At 43.8% G+C, this 13,085-nt stretch overlaps 1 protein-coding gene across 1 annotated transcript in view; it reads right to left on the bottom strand.

Moving 5' to 3' along the window:
• The window catches only part of LOC137518877 (laminin subunit alpha-3-like), a 303,606-nt gene that overhangs the window by 279,389 nt on the left and 11,132 nt on the right, over positions 1–13,085 (bottom strand). Inside the window, exons 2-3 of the mRNA XM_068237275.1 lie at positions 10,754–10,906; positions 1,344–1,461 (exon numbers count right to left, since the gene is read on the bottom strand). Coding sequence (XP_068093376.1) covers positions 1,344–1,461; positions 10,754–10,906 — 271 coding nt within the window. The remainder of the gene's footprint in view (positions 1–1,343; positions 1,462–10,753; positions 10,907–13,085) is intronic.

Genomic DNA, 13,085 nt, shown 5'->3' with positions numbered 1-13,085 from the left:
GTTCTGACTCCAACTCCGACTCCACAGCACTGGTTCTTCCGTATTTGTGCGGGTTTCCTCCGGGCCCTTCTGTTTTCTCCTACATCCCAAAAACTTATAGCTAAGTTAATTGGCATCCCCCTAAATTGGCCCTAGACTATGATACAAACACTACACGATACATATATAGAAATATGACAATAGTAGGGATTAGATTGTGAGCCCCTCTGAAGGACAGTTAAAGAGGATCTGTAACATCAAAAGATCCCCTGGGGGGTACTCACCTCGGGTGGGGGAAGCCTCCGGATCCTAATGAGGCTTCCCACGCCATCCTCTGTCCCACGGGGGTCTCGCTGCAGCCCTCCGTACAAGATGACGTCATTATTTTCCTTCCTGGCTCCTGCGCAGGCGCTCTGACGGCTGTCGGCTCCGAACTACACGGAAATACCCGATCGCCGTCGGGTCTGCTCTACTGCGCAGGCGCAAGTTTCCGGCGCCTGCGCAGTAGAGCGGGCCCGACTGAGATCGGGTATTTCCGTGTAGTTCGGAGCGGAGAGCAGCCACAGCGCCCCCGCTGGAGCCTGCAAAGGTAAATATTGAACTGACAGTCGGCTCTGTCGCCGGCTGTTCGGAGGGCTGCAGCGAGACCCCCGTGGGACAGAGGACGGTGTGGGAAGCCTCATTAGGATCCGGAGGCTTCCCCCACCCGAGGTGAGTACCCCCCAGGGGATCTTTTTGACGTTACAGAGTCTCTTTAAAGGAAAATTGAAATAAACTTAAAAAAATAAAAAAAGAGTTTGACTTACCAGGGGTTTTCTGCCAGTCCCTTGCAGCTGCTCTGTGCCCGCACCATCCTGGAACGATCCTCCGGTCCCCACCCGTGGCTCCGTTTCACTTTTGCCGATTTACAAGTCGATGGCCACTGCGCCTGCACAGCTCTGGCTGCGCGTCTTTATTCGCTCTCCGATCACCGGGAGCGTCCTGCACAGCCACAGTGCGAGAAAACCTTGTATTGCGCCTGCACTGGACGCTCCCGGTGATGGGATGACCGAGGAAACGTGCAGCCGCGCAGGCGCAGAAGCTGGCAACAAGTGAAAGTGAAACAAAGCCGTGACAGGGGACCGGAGAATCGTTGAGTACCGGTGCAGGCACAGGGCGGCTGCAGGGGGCTGACAGAAGCCCCAGATAGTTGAAACTCTTTTATTTTTATTTTTTATAAGTTATTACAGGTTTCCTTTAAATGACAAGACAATATATTCTGTACAGTGCTGTGGAGGATGTTGGCGCTATATACTGTAAATACTAAATAATAGATAGATAGATAGATAGATAGATAGATAGATAGATAGATAGATAGTACTTACTAGCAAAGTATTGCCATGGTGTATATGTGTTTCCAAAATTAACAGACCTCTCCAGTACCCAAAGATCAGGACGAGGGGAATTGGCAAACTTGATAAGCACATATGCAACATGAAAGACCTATAAATATAATGGAAGAGAAGAATTAGTAGGAAAAAAACATAATGATAAGAAACATTGGATCAAAGAATCAAAGTCCATCCCATTTGGCTTGGTTTCTAGCACTAATCTACCGGTAATTGTTTGGTACAGTATTATAAGGACTGTTAAGTATAGATCAATTCTATAGAACAGCTCATACAAAGTGAGCTACTTCTGCACTTCTGCATTTGCTATGCCACATGCCATTCACCTTTTTTCCAGGCACTGCTAACACTACTACACAATAGGGACTACCTGACCTAACATACGACATGATGAGATAAACATCGGTACATGTAGTACTAAGCCTACTACGAACCTGCCTGGGCCCACATTTAACTTTGTTTTGCAAGAGTTAATAGACTAGTATTTCATGTATGCAAATGAGCCAGTTAAGCAGCAGTCAAATGCAGTCCAAGCTTTCCTGAAAAGTAAACAAAAGTTAAAACACTTTTATCTGGCTGAGCAATAAAAGCCAATGCATGTTTTTTTTTTTTTTTGCTGGCAGCAGAATGAACAAGATTTTTCATCACACTGATATGGCTGCTGTGCAAAAGAAAGATAGGGTTAGGTATAAATAGAGCTTAGGGTTTGGTGAAAGAGAAGCTTTGTAAAAAAAAAAAAAAAAACTGTGCCCAATTCTGCAACGCTGAAATCATGTTGGTGAGAAACAAAACACCTATAGTACAATATACAACATACTAATGATGACAAATAACTAACAATCCCAGTTATCATTACTTGCAAGCATCTCACTGCAGTAACTTCTGTTACTATGTGAAGAACATCAATGCACATCAATGAACACATGATGCAATTTTCCGTCCGATCGACGGGAATCGAGCGATTATTTCTGACATGTCCGATCTGTTTCCGATCAAGAAAGGGATCGATTTTGCAACGTTATCATTGGAAAATCAATCCCTTTATCAATCGGGAGCAGTTTGGACATGTACACACGGTACAACTTCCTGTCTGATCACCCGTCGATTGGCCAGGGAAATTGCATTGTGTTCCCAGCATTACAGAGTATGGAGCTAATTCTAAAACAATAAGAAATCTCAGCATTGCAGCAGATGAACACAACTGATAGCTTTGAAGTCATTTGTCAATAGACACTCTACGAAATGAATTAAACTAGTCCCAATGCAAAATGTTCTTGCATTTTTATATAATATTAAGCAAATGCATAAAAGCTGTAATACACAGTGAGCATGTACTAGTAACTAGTGTAACACACCAGGTAGCAGTAATTGCTGATAACACCCAGCTAGATGGAATGTAAGTGGAGCAGCCTGGCACACCGCCAGTGGTACAATGTCCCTGTGCTGATTCATGTTCTTACTTGAGTTTGCTGTTAGAACGAGTCATGCAACAATCACACTGCTGCTGAACATCAAACAGGCTCCTACTGACAGACCGTAAACCGTTTATACATTTTGCCCTCGAGTAGAGAGGGCTACCGCACAGGAAAACTAGGGGAAATGGATTGTTGTTATGAAATGATACCAAAAGGAATATGCATATCTCAAGGCTTTACATTTACAACCATTGTGCCTCCTTCTGTCCCCCTTTTTGTCTCTCCTTCTTTCCCCTGTGTGCCTCCTTCAGTCCCCCTTTGTGACTTCTGGCCTTTGTGCCTTCTTCTGTCTCCCTCTTTGTCCCTCTTTCTTTCCCTTGTATTCCTCCTTCAGTCCCCCTATGCCTCATTCTGTCCCCCTTTGTGACTTCTGGCCTTTGTGCCTCCTTGTGTCCCCTTGTGCCTCCATCTGTCCCCCATGCCTCCTTCTGTCTCCTTCTGCTACCTCTTCCCTGTGCACCCCTCTGTCCCACTGTGCCTAGGCTCCATCTGTCTCCCTGTGCCTCCTTATGTCCCCTTGAGCCGCTATCTATCTCCGTTCCTCTCCTGGAGTCATCCAGCCCAGCGTGTATATGTAAGACAAATAATATTTATATTGCACTTTTCTCCTAGTGGACTCAAAGCACCAGAGCTGCAGCCACTAGGGCGCGCTCAGTAGACAGTAGCAGTGTTAGGAAATTTAGCCCAAGGACACCTTATGGAATAGGTGGCGGCTTACTGAACAGCATAGCCGAAATTCCCTAGTCTCCAGAGACGGAGCCCTTAACCATTACACTGTTCAGCCACAGCAGAGTACAGCGCAGCAGAGTATAACGCAGCAGAGTACAGCACAGCAGAAGCTGTGCCCTCACCTCCCCGCCAAAGTCCACCTCCCCGCGTGTGCATCCTGTCTGTCTCCTGCTCCCTCTAGTGCTGGCATCTCACTCTTCTCATGTCGCAGTAATCATACTACATGTGGTAGGAGATGCTAGGCAGAGTATTGAGCGGGCAGGCAGAAACACAGCACTGGACTCCAGTGGAGAGGTGAGAGCACAGCAGCTTCTGCTGTACTATACTCTGCATTTACACTCTAAGCTAGGATAGTGCAGGAAGGGAGTGTGCAAGGAAATTCGACAGGATTGATGAGTTGTTTATAACTCAGGGAATCCCTGTATTATATGCCATAAGGTTCATATTCTCTAGTGTGTGTGGTTTTTTTGGGGGGGAGGGGGTAGGGGTAGGAGGGGTGACACAGGACTTGCTTGGAGTGACAAAAAGGCTAGAAACGGCCCTGACCGTGTAAAGGGGCTGCAATGACGAGCCTGACAGAGGAATGGGAAGGCCCTCTGCTATCCAGAACCTACTTGGGTAAGTATCAAACTTGAACTGTGTTTCCTCGCTTCAGGTTTGCTCCAAGACCGATAAGGAGACAAAATTCATGACACAAGTTTTGTGAATCAACCTCATAATAACCAGGCACCCAGCACCAAAATCAATCATCTGTAACCGAAAATGATGGCCAGCTGTTGAATAGTCAAACTGCATTTGCATTGCTGTTGTACCTGCACCAAAATCACCATCGTCAATTTCAACTATTTCCTAGAGTTTCCACTTACAGTGGACCCGAACTCTTGCACAGCACACAATAAAAGTCTCCATAGTTGCTTGAGCTGTACCTGAGCTGTGCCTGTTGTGTGATAATAAGTAAACAATGAAGTGCAACACTTTTTGGGATTGATTCACTACAGCAGCGCGTGGTAATAATCCCCATTGTATGCTATGCAGCCATAGCGTGCGCTGCTAAATTACACTATGATCCTATAGTTTAAACTTAACAAGCGCTCCACTGGACGAGAGTCAAAGGACAAGTTTCCTGCACATTGATTGGCCCAGTAGGCTGCCTGTCACTTGAATCAACCCTTTTGTGCTCCCAGGAATGTGAAGGAAGTTAAAGGTGGCCAAACATCAGGCGACTTGGTGGCCGATCAACCATCCAATTTGATTATTATAGTCGACACGGATGAAAATAAATCCCACCAAGAGCATGTCCTATTGACAATGCAAACAATTTCAGGCCGAAATTGTTTACATGCATCGATTGGACATGCTGCAAGATGTAGCGCCGAAATGCTTGATCAGGTGCGCAGCAGTAATACATGGGCGCGTGTGATGTCGCACACGTGCTGGCAACCATGTGGCATGCGTGTATGTGGACAGAGCATAGAGCAAGCAGCAGACTCCAACAGGTACAGTATACTGCAAAGGGCACCGGGGGACACATTTTACATGGGGGGGGGCAGCGCTGGTGGCGGCAGATGCGGCATCATAAGGCCGATTCCCAAGAGATTTCATGCTAAAATTGATCAGGAACCGGCCTGCGGTGTATGGGCAAGCAACAGATTCAGATTCGATCAGAGAGAGATCTATCTCTTGCTCAATCTGCCCGTACTTCATCTGATGGATGGGCACCTCCTTGGCAGTATGGACGAGTATATTCGTCCATTACCGCCGGAGGTCGCCGCTCAGGCCCTGCTGGGCCGATTTTCGTAAAGTAAAGAGCAGCACACGCAGCCGGCACTTTGCCAGCCGCGTGTGCTGCCTGATCGCCGCCGCTCTGCGGCGATCCGCCGCGAGCAGCGGCGAAAGAGGGTCCCCCCAGCCGCCCGAGCCCTGCGCAGCCGGAACAAATAGTTCCGGCCATCGCTAAGGGCTGGATCGGAGGCGGCTGATGTCAGGACGTCGGCTGACGTCCATGACGTCACTCCGCTCGTCGCTATGGCGACGATGTAAGCAAAACAAGGAAGGCTGCTCATTGCGGCCTTCCTTGTTTATTCTGGGCGCCGGAGGCGATCGGAAGAACGCCTCCGGAGCGCCCTCTAGTGGGCTTTCATGCAGCCAACTTTCAGTTGGCTGCATGAAACAGTTTTTTTTTTATTTAAAAAAAACCCCTCCCGCAGCCTCCCTGGCGATTTTAATAGAACGCCAGGGAGGTTAACGCTTCCGGGTTTTTTTTAGGATTTCCATAAATTTTAATGAAGATTTTTTTTTCCCCATTAAAGGTTACCAGCAGTGCCTTATTATTAAAATCAGAGAGGAAGTTGTGAATTTAATCCCACTTTAAAGGGAACCTAAACCAAGCAAAATTATTTAAAATAAACACACGATGTACCTGCAAATTAATATTACATACTTACCTCGCCATCAGTTCCCCTCAGAAGCTCACCATTTTCTTGTTACAATGATTCCTTCCAGTTCTGACGAGATTTTGTCAGAACTGAAATATATCAGTTGCTGCCAGTTATATATCAGTTGCTGTCAGTTATAACTGAAGGGACAACTGATGTGCAAGGTAATGTCCATGTTTCTCTGTGGCTCAAGTGGGCAATATTAGAGTTAACAGTGTGCTAACCCGGAAGCCGTTACAGGGTCATTGCCATTTTTAAAATGGAGGACGTAGAATTTCATCAATTACAGTGAACAAACAGAACGTGGTAGAGGAGAAAGAGATTGATAAGTAGACTACATGGGAAGTATGTATGGCGTGTGTATGTTTATATTGACTTTTAATTTTCAGTTCAGCTTTAAGTACATACAAAACCTCTTTCATACCAGGCATCTACATTTGTACTAAGCAATACAATGACTCCTTACATGATATACTGTAACATTTGGACTTTTATGATTTATGTTTTTATCCTCATTAGCTTGCAGTACTGATCCAAATGCAGAACCCCGCCAAGCAATCATTTCTAAATACTAACACACTACCACTGCCATATTTCTGGTACCAAGGAAGAACATCTGGTTTACATTAACTCCAATAAGAATATTATATGGGTTATCACAAAAAAAAACATGTACCAGTTTCACCAGCAAGAATATTACTATGATTTAAAAAATATGTAATAACTATACTAAACATGTTGTAAACACTCTACGCAGCTGAATTTGATGCCACAGTTATACATAACAGATGTGTTGAGCTTTGTGTCGCAATGCTGAAATGGCCAGTAAAATCTCACACTGTGTTTAGGGAAAAATAAGACAGCTCTAAAAAAGATAATCTAGAAAGAAGAAAGGGGCAATTAGCAGCACACTTAAATGACATCAAAGCCAAACTTTTGTGACTTTATGAAGCTATTTTACAAGAAAAGAAACAGATTTAATGGAGATCTTTTTTTTTCTTTATTAATAAAAATGCTACTTGCCTGGCAGTCATGTTGGTTCTCCGCTGATAATACTTTATGTTACTGATCCAGAATTAGTCTGCAGATCAGGCATCCTGACTAAAGTCCCGTACACACACTGGATTAAAGTTGGCTGAGGTGGCCAATAATGACCACCTCAGCTGATAATCCAGAGTGTGTACAGCTGCCCCATCCAGCAACAACTGCTCAGCGAGAAAACTCTCCAAGTGGATCACCTCGGCTGATACCTTTGTTGGTGCCCCTCACCCCGCCCACCTTGTGACATCATATTGGGGCAGCTCTGTGGGCCCTCTGCCCCCCTGTACAGCCAACTGTGCATCTGTACAGTCTCGGCCCAGCAATGTCGCCTTTAGAGCCCAACTATATGCATAATTCAGTAAGTACACAAATACTGTATGAGCTCTATATTGTGTCTCCACTGCCCCCTGTCAGGGACGAACCATGAAGAAACGCAATCAATTGATTTTCTGATTGTGTTTCATGTTCAATCCAGATTGCATGTCTAGGGACAGCAGAAGGCAAAACCTTGGGTTTGGTCTTTTTCAGCTGGATACAACTGTTCTGGGAATTACAATGTTTTATTAAATTACAGGAAACAAAAGTATCTCCCTTCAGCAGGCAGCTCACTTCTCAAGTGTGAAACTGCTGCCTGAAAGGGACCATTTGGTCCTGCTACTGGTGGAGGAAGCCAGAGCACAGCAGGACAGCAGACAGCCAGGCATCACTGTGGGCATATATTTAATAACTATTGGAACCACTGAAAAACTATGCCATCAATGCCGCAGTATTCCTGTAGCCTGCTTATCAAGATGTCATGATCAACTGTATCAAAGGCTGCAGAAAGGTCTAGCAGTTTCAGGAGGGAGCACTCTCCTCTGTCTCTTGCCATGAGCAGGTGGTTGAAGTCCACACAGTCTCGAACAGTCATCAAAACGTTATTAATCCAAAGTTAAAACATAATGCTATGAGGCAGCAACAGTCTGCTGTGTCGGGCTCCTGCCCTTTTTTGAGCCGACAAGGGCAGGAGCCCAAAACAGCAGACTGTGGCTGCCTCACAGCAGTAAGTTTTAACTTTGTACTAATAAAGTTTTGATGACTGTTTGGGACTGTGCAGACTTCAACCAATTGTTTGGCTGTATGGATCCTAGTGGTACCCAAGTGAAGGTCCAACATGTTTCACCCCTTGAAGAGGGTTCTGGCCACTGAGTGCGATTCCACAACCAACAAGAGATTTATGTGTATGTATCAACACATATGGATGCTAGTTTTCATGTGTGTCTATCGAGTTATTGCATTTCTTCAGACACAGGTGTGGCTTAGGTGCTAGGCGTACAAAGCTATTTCTATCTTATGACAGGTATTGTTAATTATTAATAATCTGAATACCAGCAAGATTTCTTATACCATACCAGAGTTATCTGTTTCTCAATGTACAAAGTATGTATATGTGTGATACATGAGTAGTTTTCCCTCACTAGGACTTTCACAGTGTCTGCAGACCATCTATGCATGGTCCCTGTTTGACTTGAGTGTACATCCATGCGTCACTATCGCTCCATCGTGTACTTTGACAAAAGAACAAATCAATGCATCATTTTCTGGATGTTCTGCATACCTCTGTGTCTGACCTGCCCACATTTCCAGTAATAAAAAGCTGGAAGTTTTTGCTTGCCAGAGTTCAAGCTGAATACCTATAAGACTTATCTGGAATAAAGGCCCAAGGTCTTTCAGACTTCACGTTGCTCTTCTGTTCCTCTGTGAGCCACATCCCAGCAACAACACAGCTTGGCAAGCGGTACACATAAATCTGTAAGTGACACAGGACATTGCCCACACCCGTGAATGACAAACCTCGGAAACCTCAAAAGCATGTTTCCAGTGATTGTCACAAAAATGGATCTGGAAACAGCACCCTTGCTCCTGCTCTATCAATAACTTCACTCAGTTATATATGAATATCAGCTACCGTATTTATAGGTTCCACTGAGTAGTATTAAACACTTAGGGGCCACAGGCTGTTGGGTACCAGGCTAGGTTTGTGGCACACCTTTTACATGGTGAAATATTAGTTTGTGAATATAACTGCATATAAAAGCCTTAGCTCGGCCTCACATTTTTAAATGCATATGACTATTAATTATGCTATTAATGAGCAATTCACAAAGTTTGGTGCATTGCATATCTGGGCTACTTTTATTTGCAGTTATATTTTTGTTTCCTGTTGACAAGACAGTACAATATTATCAGACAGCTGTCTTTCCACAGAGTGGATTCTGCAGGTCTCTGTGAGCAAAGCAGATGCTTTCATAGCACAGCGCCGGCCGCATAGCCCATGACTAGGGCGCCGCTATAGCACTAGTATAGTATAGCGCATGGGTAATTTGGGGTTCTGGTGATAGCCGGACTCCAAATTACTTCTCCCCCCGAGTTGCTACGACAAGGGGGAATAGTATTTTACGCTGCCAGGAATTTAAACGTCAGCAGGGTGAGCTGTCATTCGGCTCACACTGCACCCAACTCACCGGCAGCGTATGCATAAGTCTTTCAGGGCCACACAGTTGTTAGTGTTGGATATTTGTGTGCATGTGTGAGTGCACGCTTGTATATACCATATTTTTGCTCTATAAGACCCACCTGACCCTAAGATGCATCTAGGTTTACAGGAGAAAAAACTGAGAAAAATATTCTGAACCAGAGGCATCCTCTGAATCAGGTGTTACTTTTGGAGTGTCACAGCAGGGCCCACAACTGGTCTCTCTCCCAAGCTGTACCCCCCTCCATTTGTGCAGAGTCACTGCCCATCCGGACTCAGCGAAGTAAAAACCTCTATGATTGTTAATGGAATCCCAATCCGCAGGTGATGCTCTCCTCCTCACCCCTACAATATGAATGATAAGCAGGGCTAAGCAACCATGTATGTACGGCTGGCACTAGTCAGTCTGGGAAATGGGAGAGATTTGTCTTGCCTCTCATGACTGCACAAGGCACTTTTTTATAGCGCCGGATTTACTGATTAATGTAGACAAACTTAGAGAAATGTAGAGAAAAAGTGAAGCAGTTGCCCAGAAAAGCCATTCAAGCCTCAGCTGCGTGAGAAAGTAAGGATTGTGACTGACTGCCGTGGACATTGGCTCCACTTATTCTCCTACTTTCTTTGTTTCTGACATAATAAATCAGGCGCAGAGTTGGATTCAAAGTAGATTCTCTGAAACTTCAACATCTAACTTCAGCTGATATTTACAGGCCTAGAAAGATTTATAATTGGAAAAGGCTTCTGACAAATGGCAACAGGTGATAGTGCCAAGACTCACCCAATACTACCCATTCTTCATGCCTAAACCCCTGTCCAGGGTGCTGAGCTTACAATGAATGAATGAAGAAAACACTTTAGCGGTGAACAATTCATTCATCTTTAATATGGGCAGTGTTCTCCCCAGGCTCTTTTAGCCGGGTGCTCCACCCGGCTAGATTTGGTAACCACCCGGCTGTCATCAGCTCACCTCCTCACTTCCTCCTATGCTGTAAGCAGAGTTGCCCTGCATTTTCATCTCGCCCCACCCGGCTGCTTTTTCATGCCACCCGGCTACTATTTCATGCCACCCGGCTGGAAAAAAATTCTGGGGAGAACACTGATGGGGATTTATGAAACAAAACTAATGCTATTTTAATCAATATGCAAAAAAAGTACTTATGTACTTTAAAGTAAAATACAGATTTTGCTTACCTGGCCAAGATCCACAGTGACATTGACCTCATTGTAGTGCAGCCCCAAGGACAGTGGGGGACTTTGCCACCAGCGCTCTGTGCCATCAATAGCATTGGATGCCGGATGGGCTTTATTGGGATCAGAAGAATCACAGAAATCACAGAACTGACCCTGTGAAATAGAGCAAAAAGATTATCAGAGCAAATATATTTAGCAGTTAAAAATAGTGACCTATATGTTAGCCACAACACAAAAGCATCTTGAGCAACTACGGTATTCAAATGCTTTAACTCATTAATTTTAAACCACATACAATTTTCTGTCCCTTCCATCTGATACTATTTTGGCATTTGACTGACAACATGAAGGTAAATTTGTAGTATACCTCAGTACTGGCAAGGTAGTTGCTTGAAACTTCCACCACCACACTAGTAAAGAGAAACCACTTACCTGATCAGCTTAGGTCCAAACTATAAGGTCTCACAAATCTTTTTTTTGCTCAGCAGCAGTGGTTTTCCAATTGTGCTTCAATGTGTCTCCTGTTATTAGGATCCATCCAGTAACCACTATAAACGTATCATGTCAGAAAGAAAGGTGACTAAAATGCCTCTAAGAGCGCACTACAATAACAGGCAGCCACTGAGGAAGCTTGCTGAAAGTGAAACCGGTCGGACATGGTGGACATATATGCAGGGATGGTGTCCTATTTTAATAAGGCAATTTTATCTGTTCGGGTCCCTGTAATATGGGCCCACATCTAAGTATTTTTTATGCACTTGTGTATGTCACAAAAAGTACAATACATTTTATTTTAGTATGCACATGGAGTTGTTTTTTGTTAAATCTATAGTTTAGGCCTATGCTGATCAACTAAACAGTTTCTCTTTATTAATGTGGTGGCGAAACTTTAAAGCGACTACCTTATCTGCATTGAACTACTTAATTTCGAAGGAAACCTTTTTCTGAAAAATTGGACTTTAACAACTGACATTTTGTTTTTGCATCTATCCTCTTTACACTTCCGCAGATATATTTTTTGTTTTCAACATGTAGGTATAGTTTGCTCATGATGCATAATTTCCTGATAGTAAGTGAAGCTACAAAAAGAAATTATTTGCATAACTCCACCCACTGAAATGATGCATTATAGGACTTGCATTTTGGACAAGGGGAAGAGACCACATGCAATTACCTTTCTATTTAAAAAGACAATATTGTACTGTGCTTAAAGAGAACCTGTACTGAGTAAACATATTTAAAATAAACACATGAGGTAACTTCAAATGAACATTACATAGTTACCTTGCCATCAGTTCCTCTCAGAGGCTCACCATTTTCTTCTGACAATAATCCCTTCCAGTTCTGACAATATTTTGTCAGATCTGAAATATATCAGTTGCTGTCAGTAAAATACCAGTTGCTGTCAGTTATAGCTGAAAAGAAAACTGATGTACCAGGTAATGTCCATGTTTCCCTATGGCTCAAGTGGGCGATGTTACAGTTTAACTGTGTGCTGACCGGAAAGCTGTTATGGGGTAATGGCCATTTTCAAAATGGAGGACGGAAAATTCCCTTGATCACAGTGAACAAACAGGACGCGGGACAGGAGAAAGGCACTGAGGAGTAGACTACATGGAAGGTAAGTATGACTTGTGTATGCTTATTTTGACTTTTAATTTTCAGTTCAGGTTTTCTTTAAAAGAGAAACCATGACCAAGAACTGAACTTGATACCAATCAGTAGGGTGATACCCCCTTTTACATAAGAAATCTATTCCATTTCACAAATGGATCATCAGTGGGCATTGTATGGCTGATATTGTGGTGAAACCCCTCCCACAAGAAACTCTGAGGACCGTGGTACTCCTGGCAGTTTCCTGTCTTGGAACCTTGTTGCATTGTGGGAAATAGCTGCTTAAAGCAGTTTCCAACTGCCAAAAAAGCAAGCAGCAGCTACATCACCTGTCAGCAGTAAAAATGTCACCATGTGATAAATGTCAGAATGCAAATCAGGGATTTAAAAGATTTTACAATGGTCAAACACTGACTAAATAATTTATACATAAGTATTGTAAAAAATGAAGCCCTTTTTTTTTTTTTATTACATTATTTTCACTGGAGTTCCTCTTTAAGTAGCATGGTAAGTAGAAGGCAGTTAGATTCCTTTAAATCCACAATCTTGACCTCTGTAACTGAATTAGTGTCCTGTACAACTCCCACTACAATATAAGACTCGTTTTCCACCCACTGTGAAGCTAAATGTCTTTAGTTTCCAAAGAATGACTGACAGTTGTACATGGAGGATTTAGTAGATTTAATGAGCTGGATTAACTACACATCTCTAAAAGTAT

Source organism: Hyperolius riggenbachi, chromosome 5 (assembly GCF_040937935.1).
Source record: "Hyperolius riggenbachi isolate aHypRig1 chromosome 5, aHypRig1.pri, whole genome shotgun sequence".
Classification (NCBI taxonomy): Eukaryota; Metazoa; Chordata; class Amphibia; order Anura; family Hyperoliidae; genus Hyperolius; species Hyperolius riggenbachi.
Note: the sequence above shows the minus strand (reverse complement) of the source record. Positions and strands in the feature narration are given on the sequence as shown.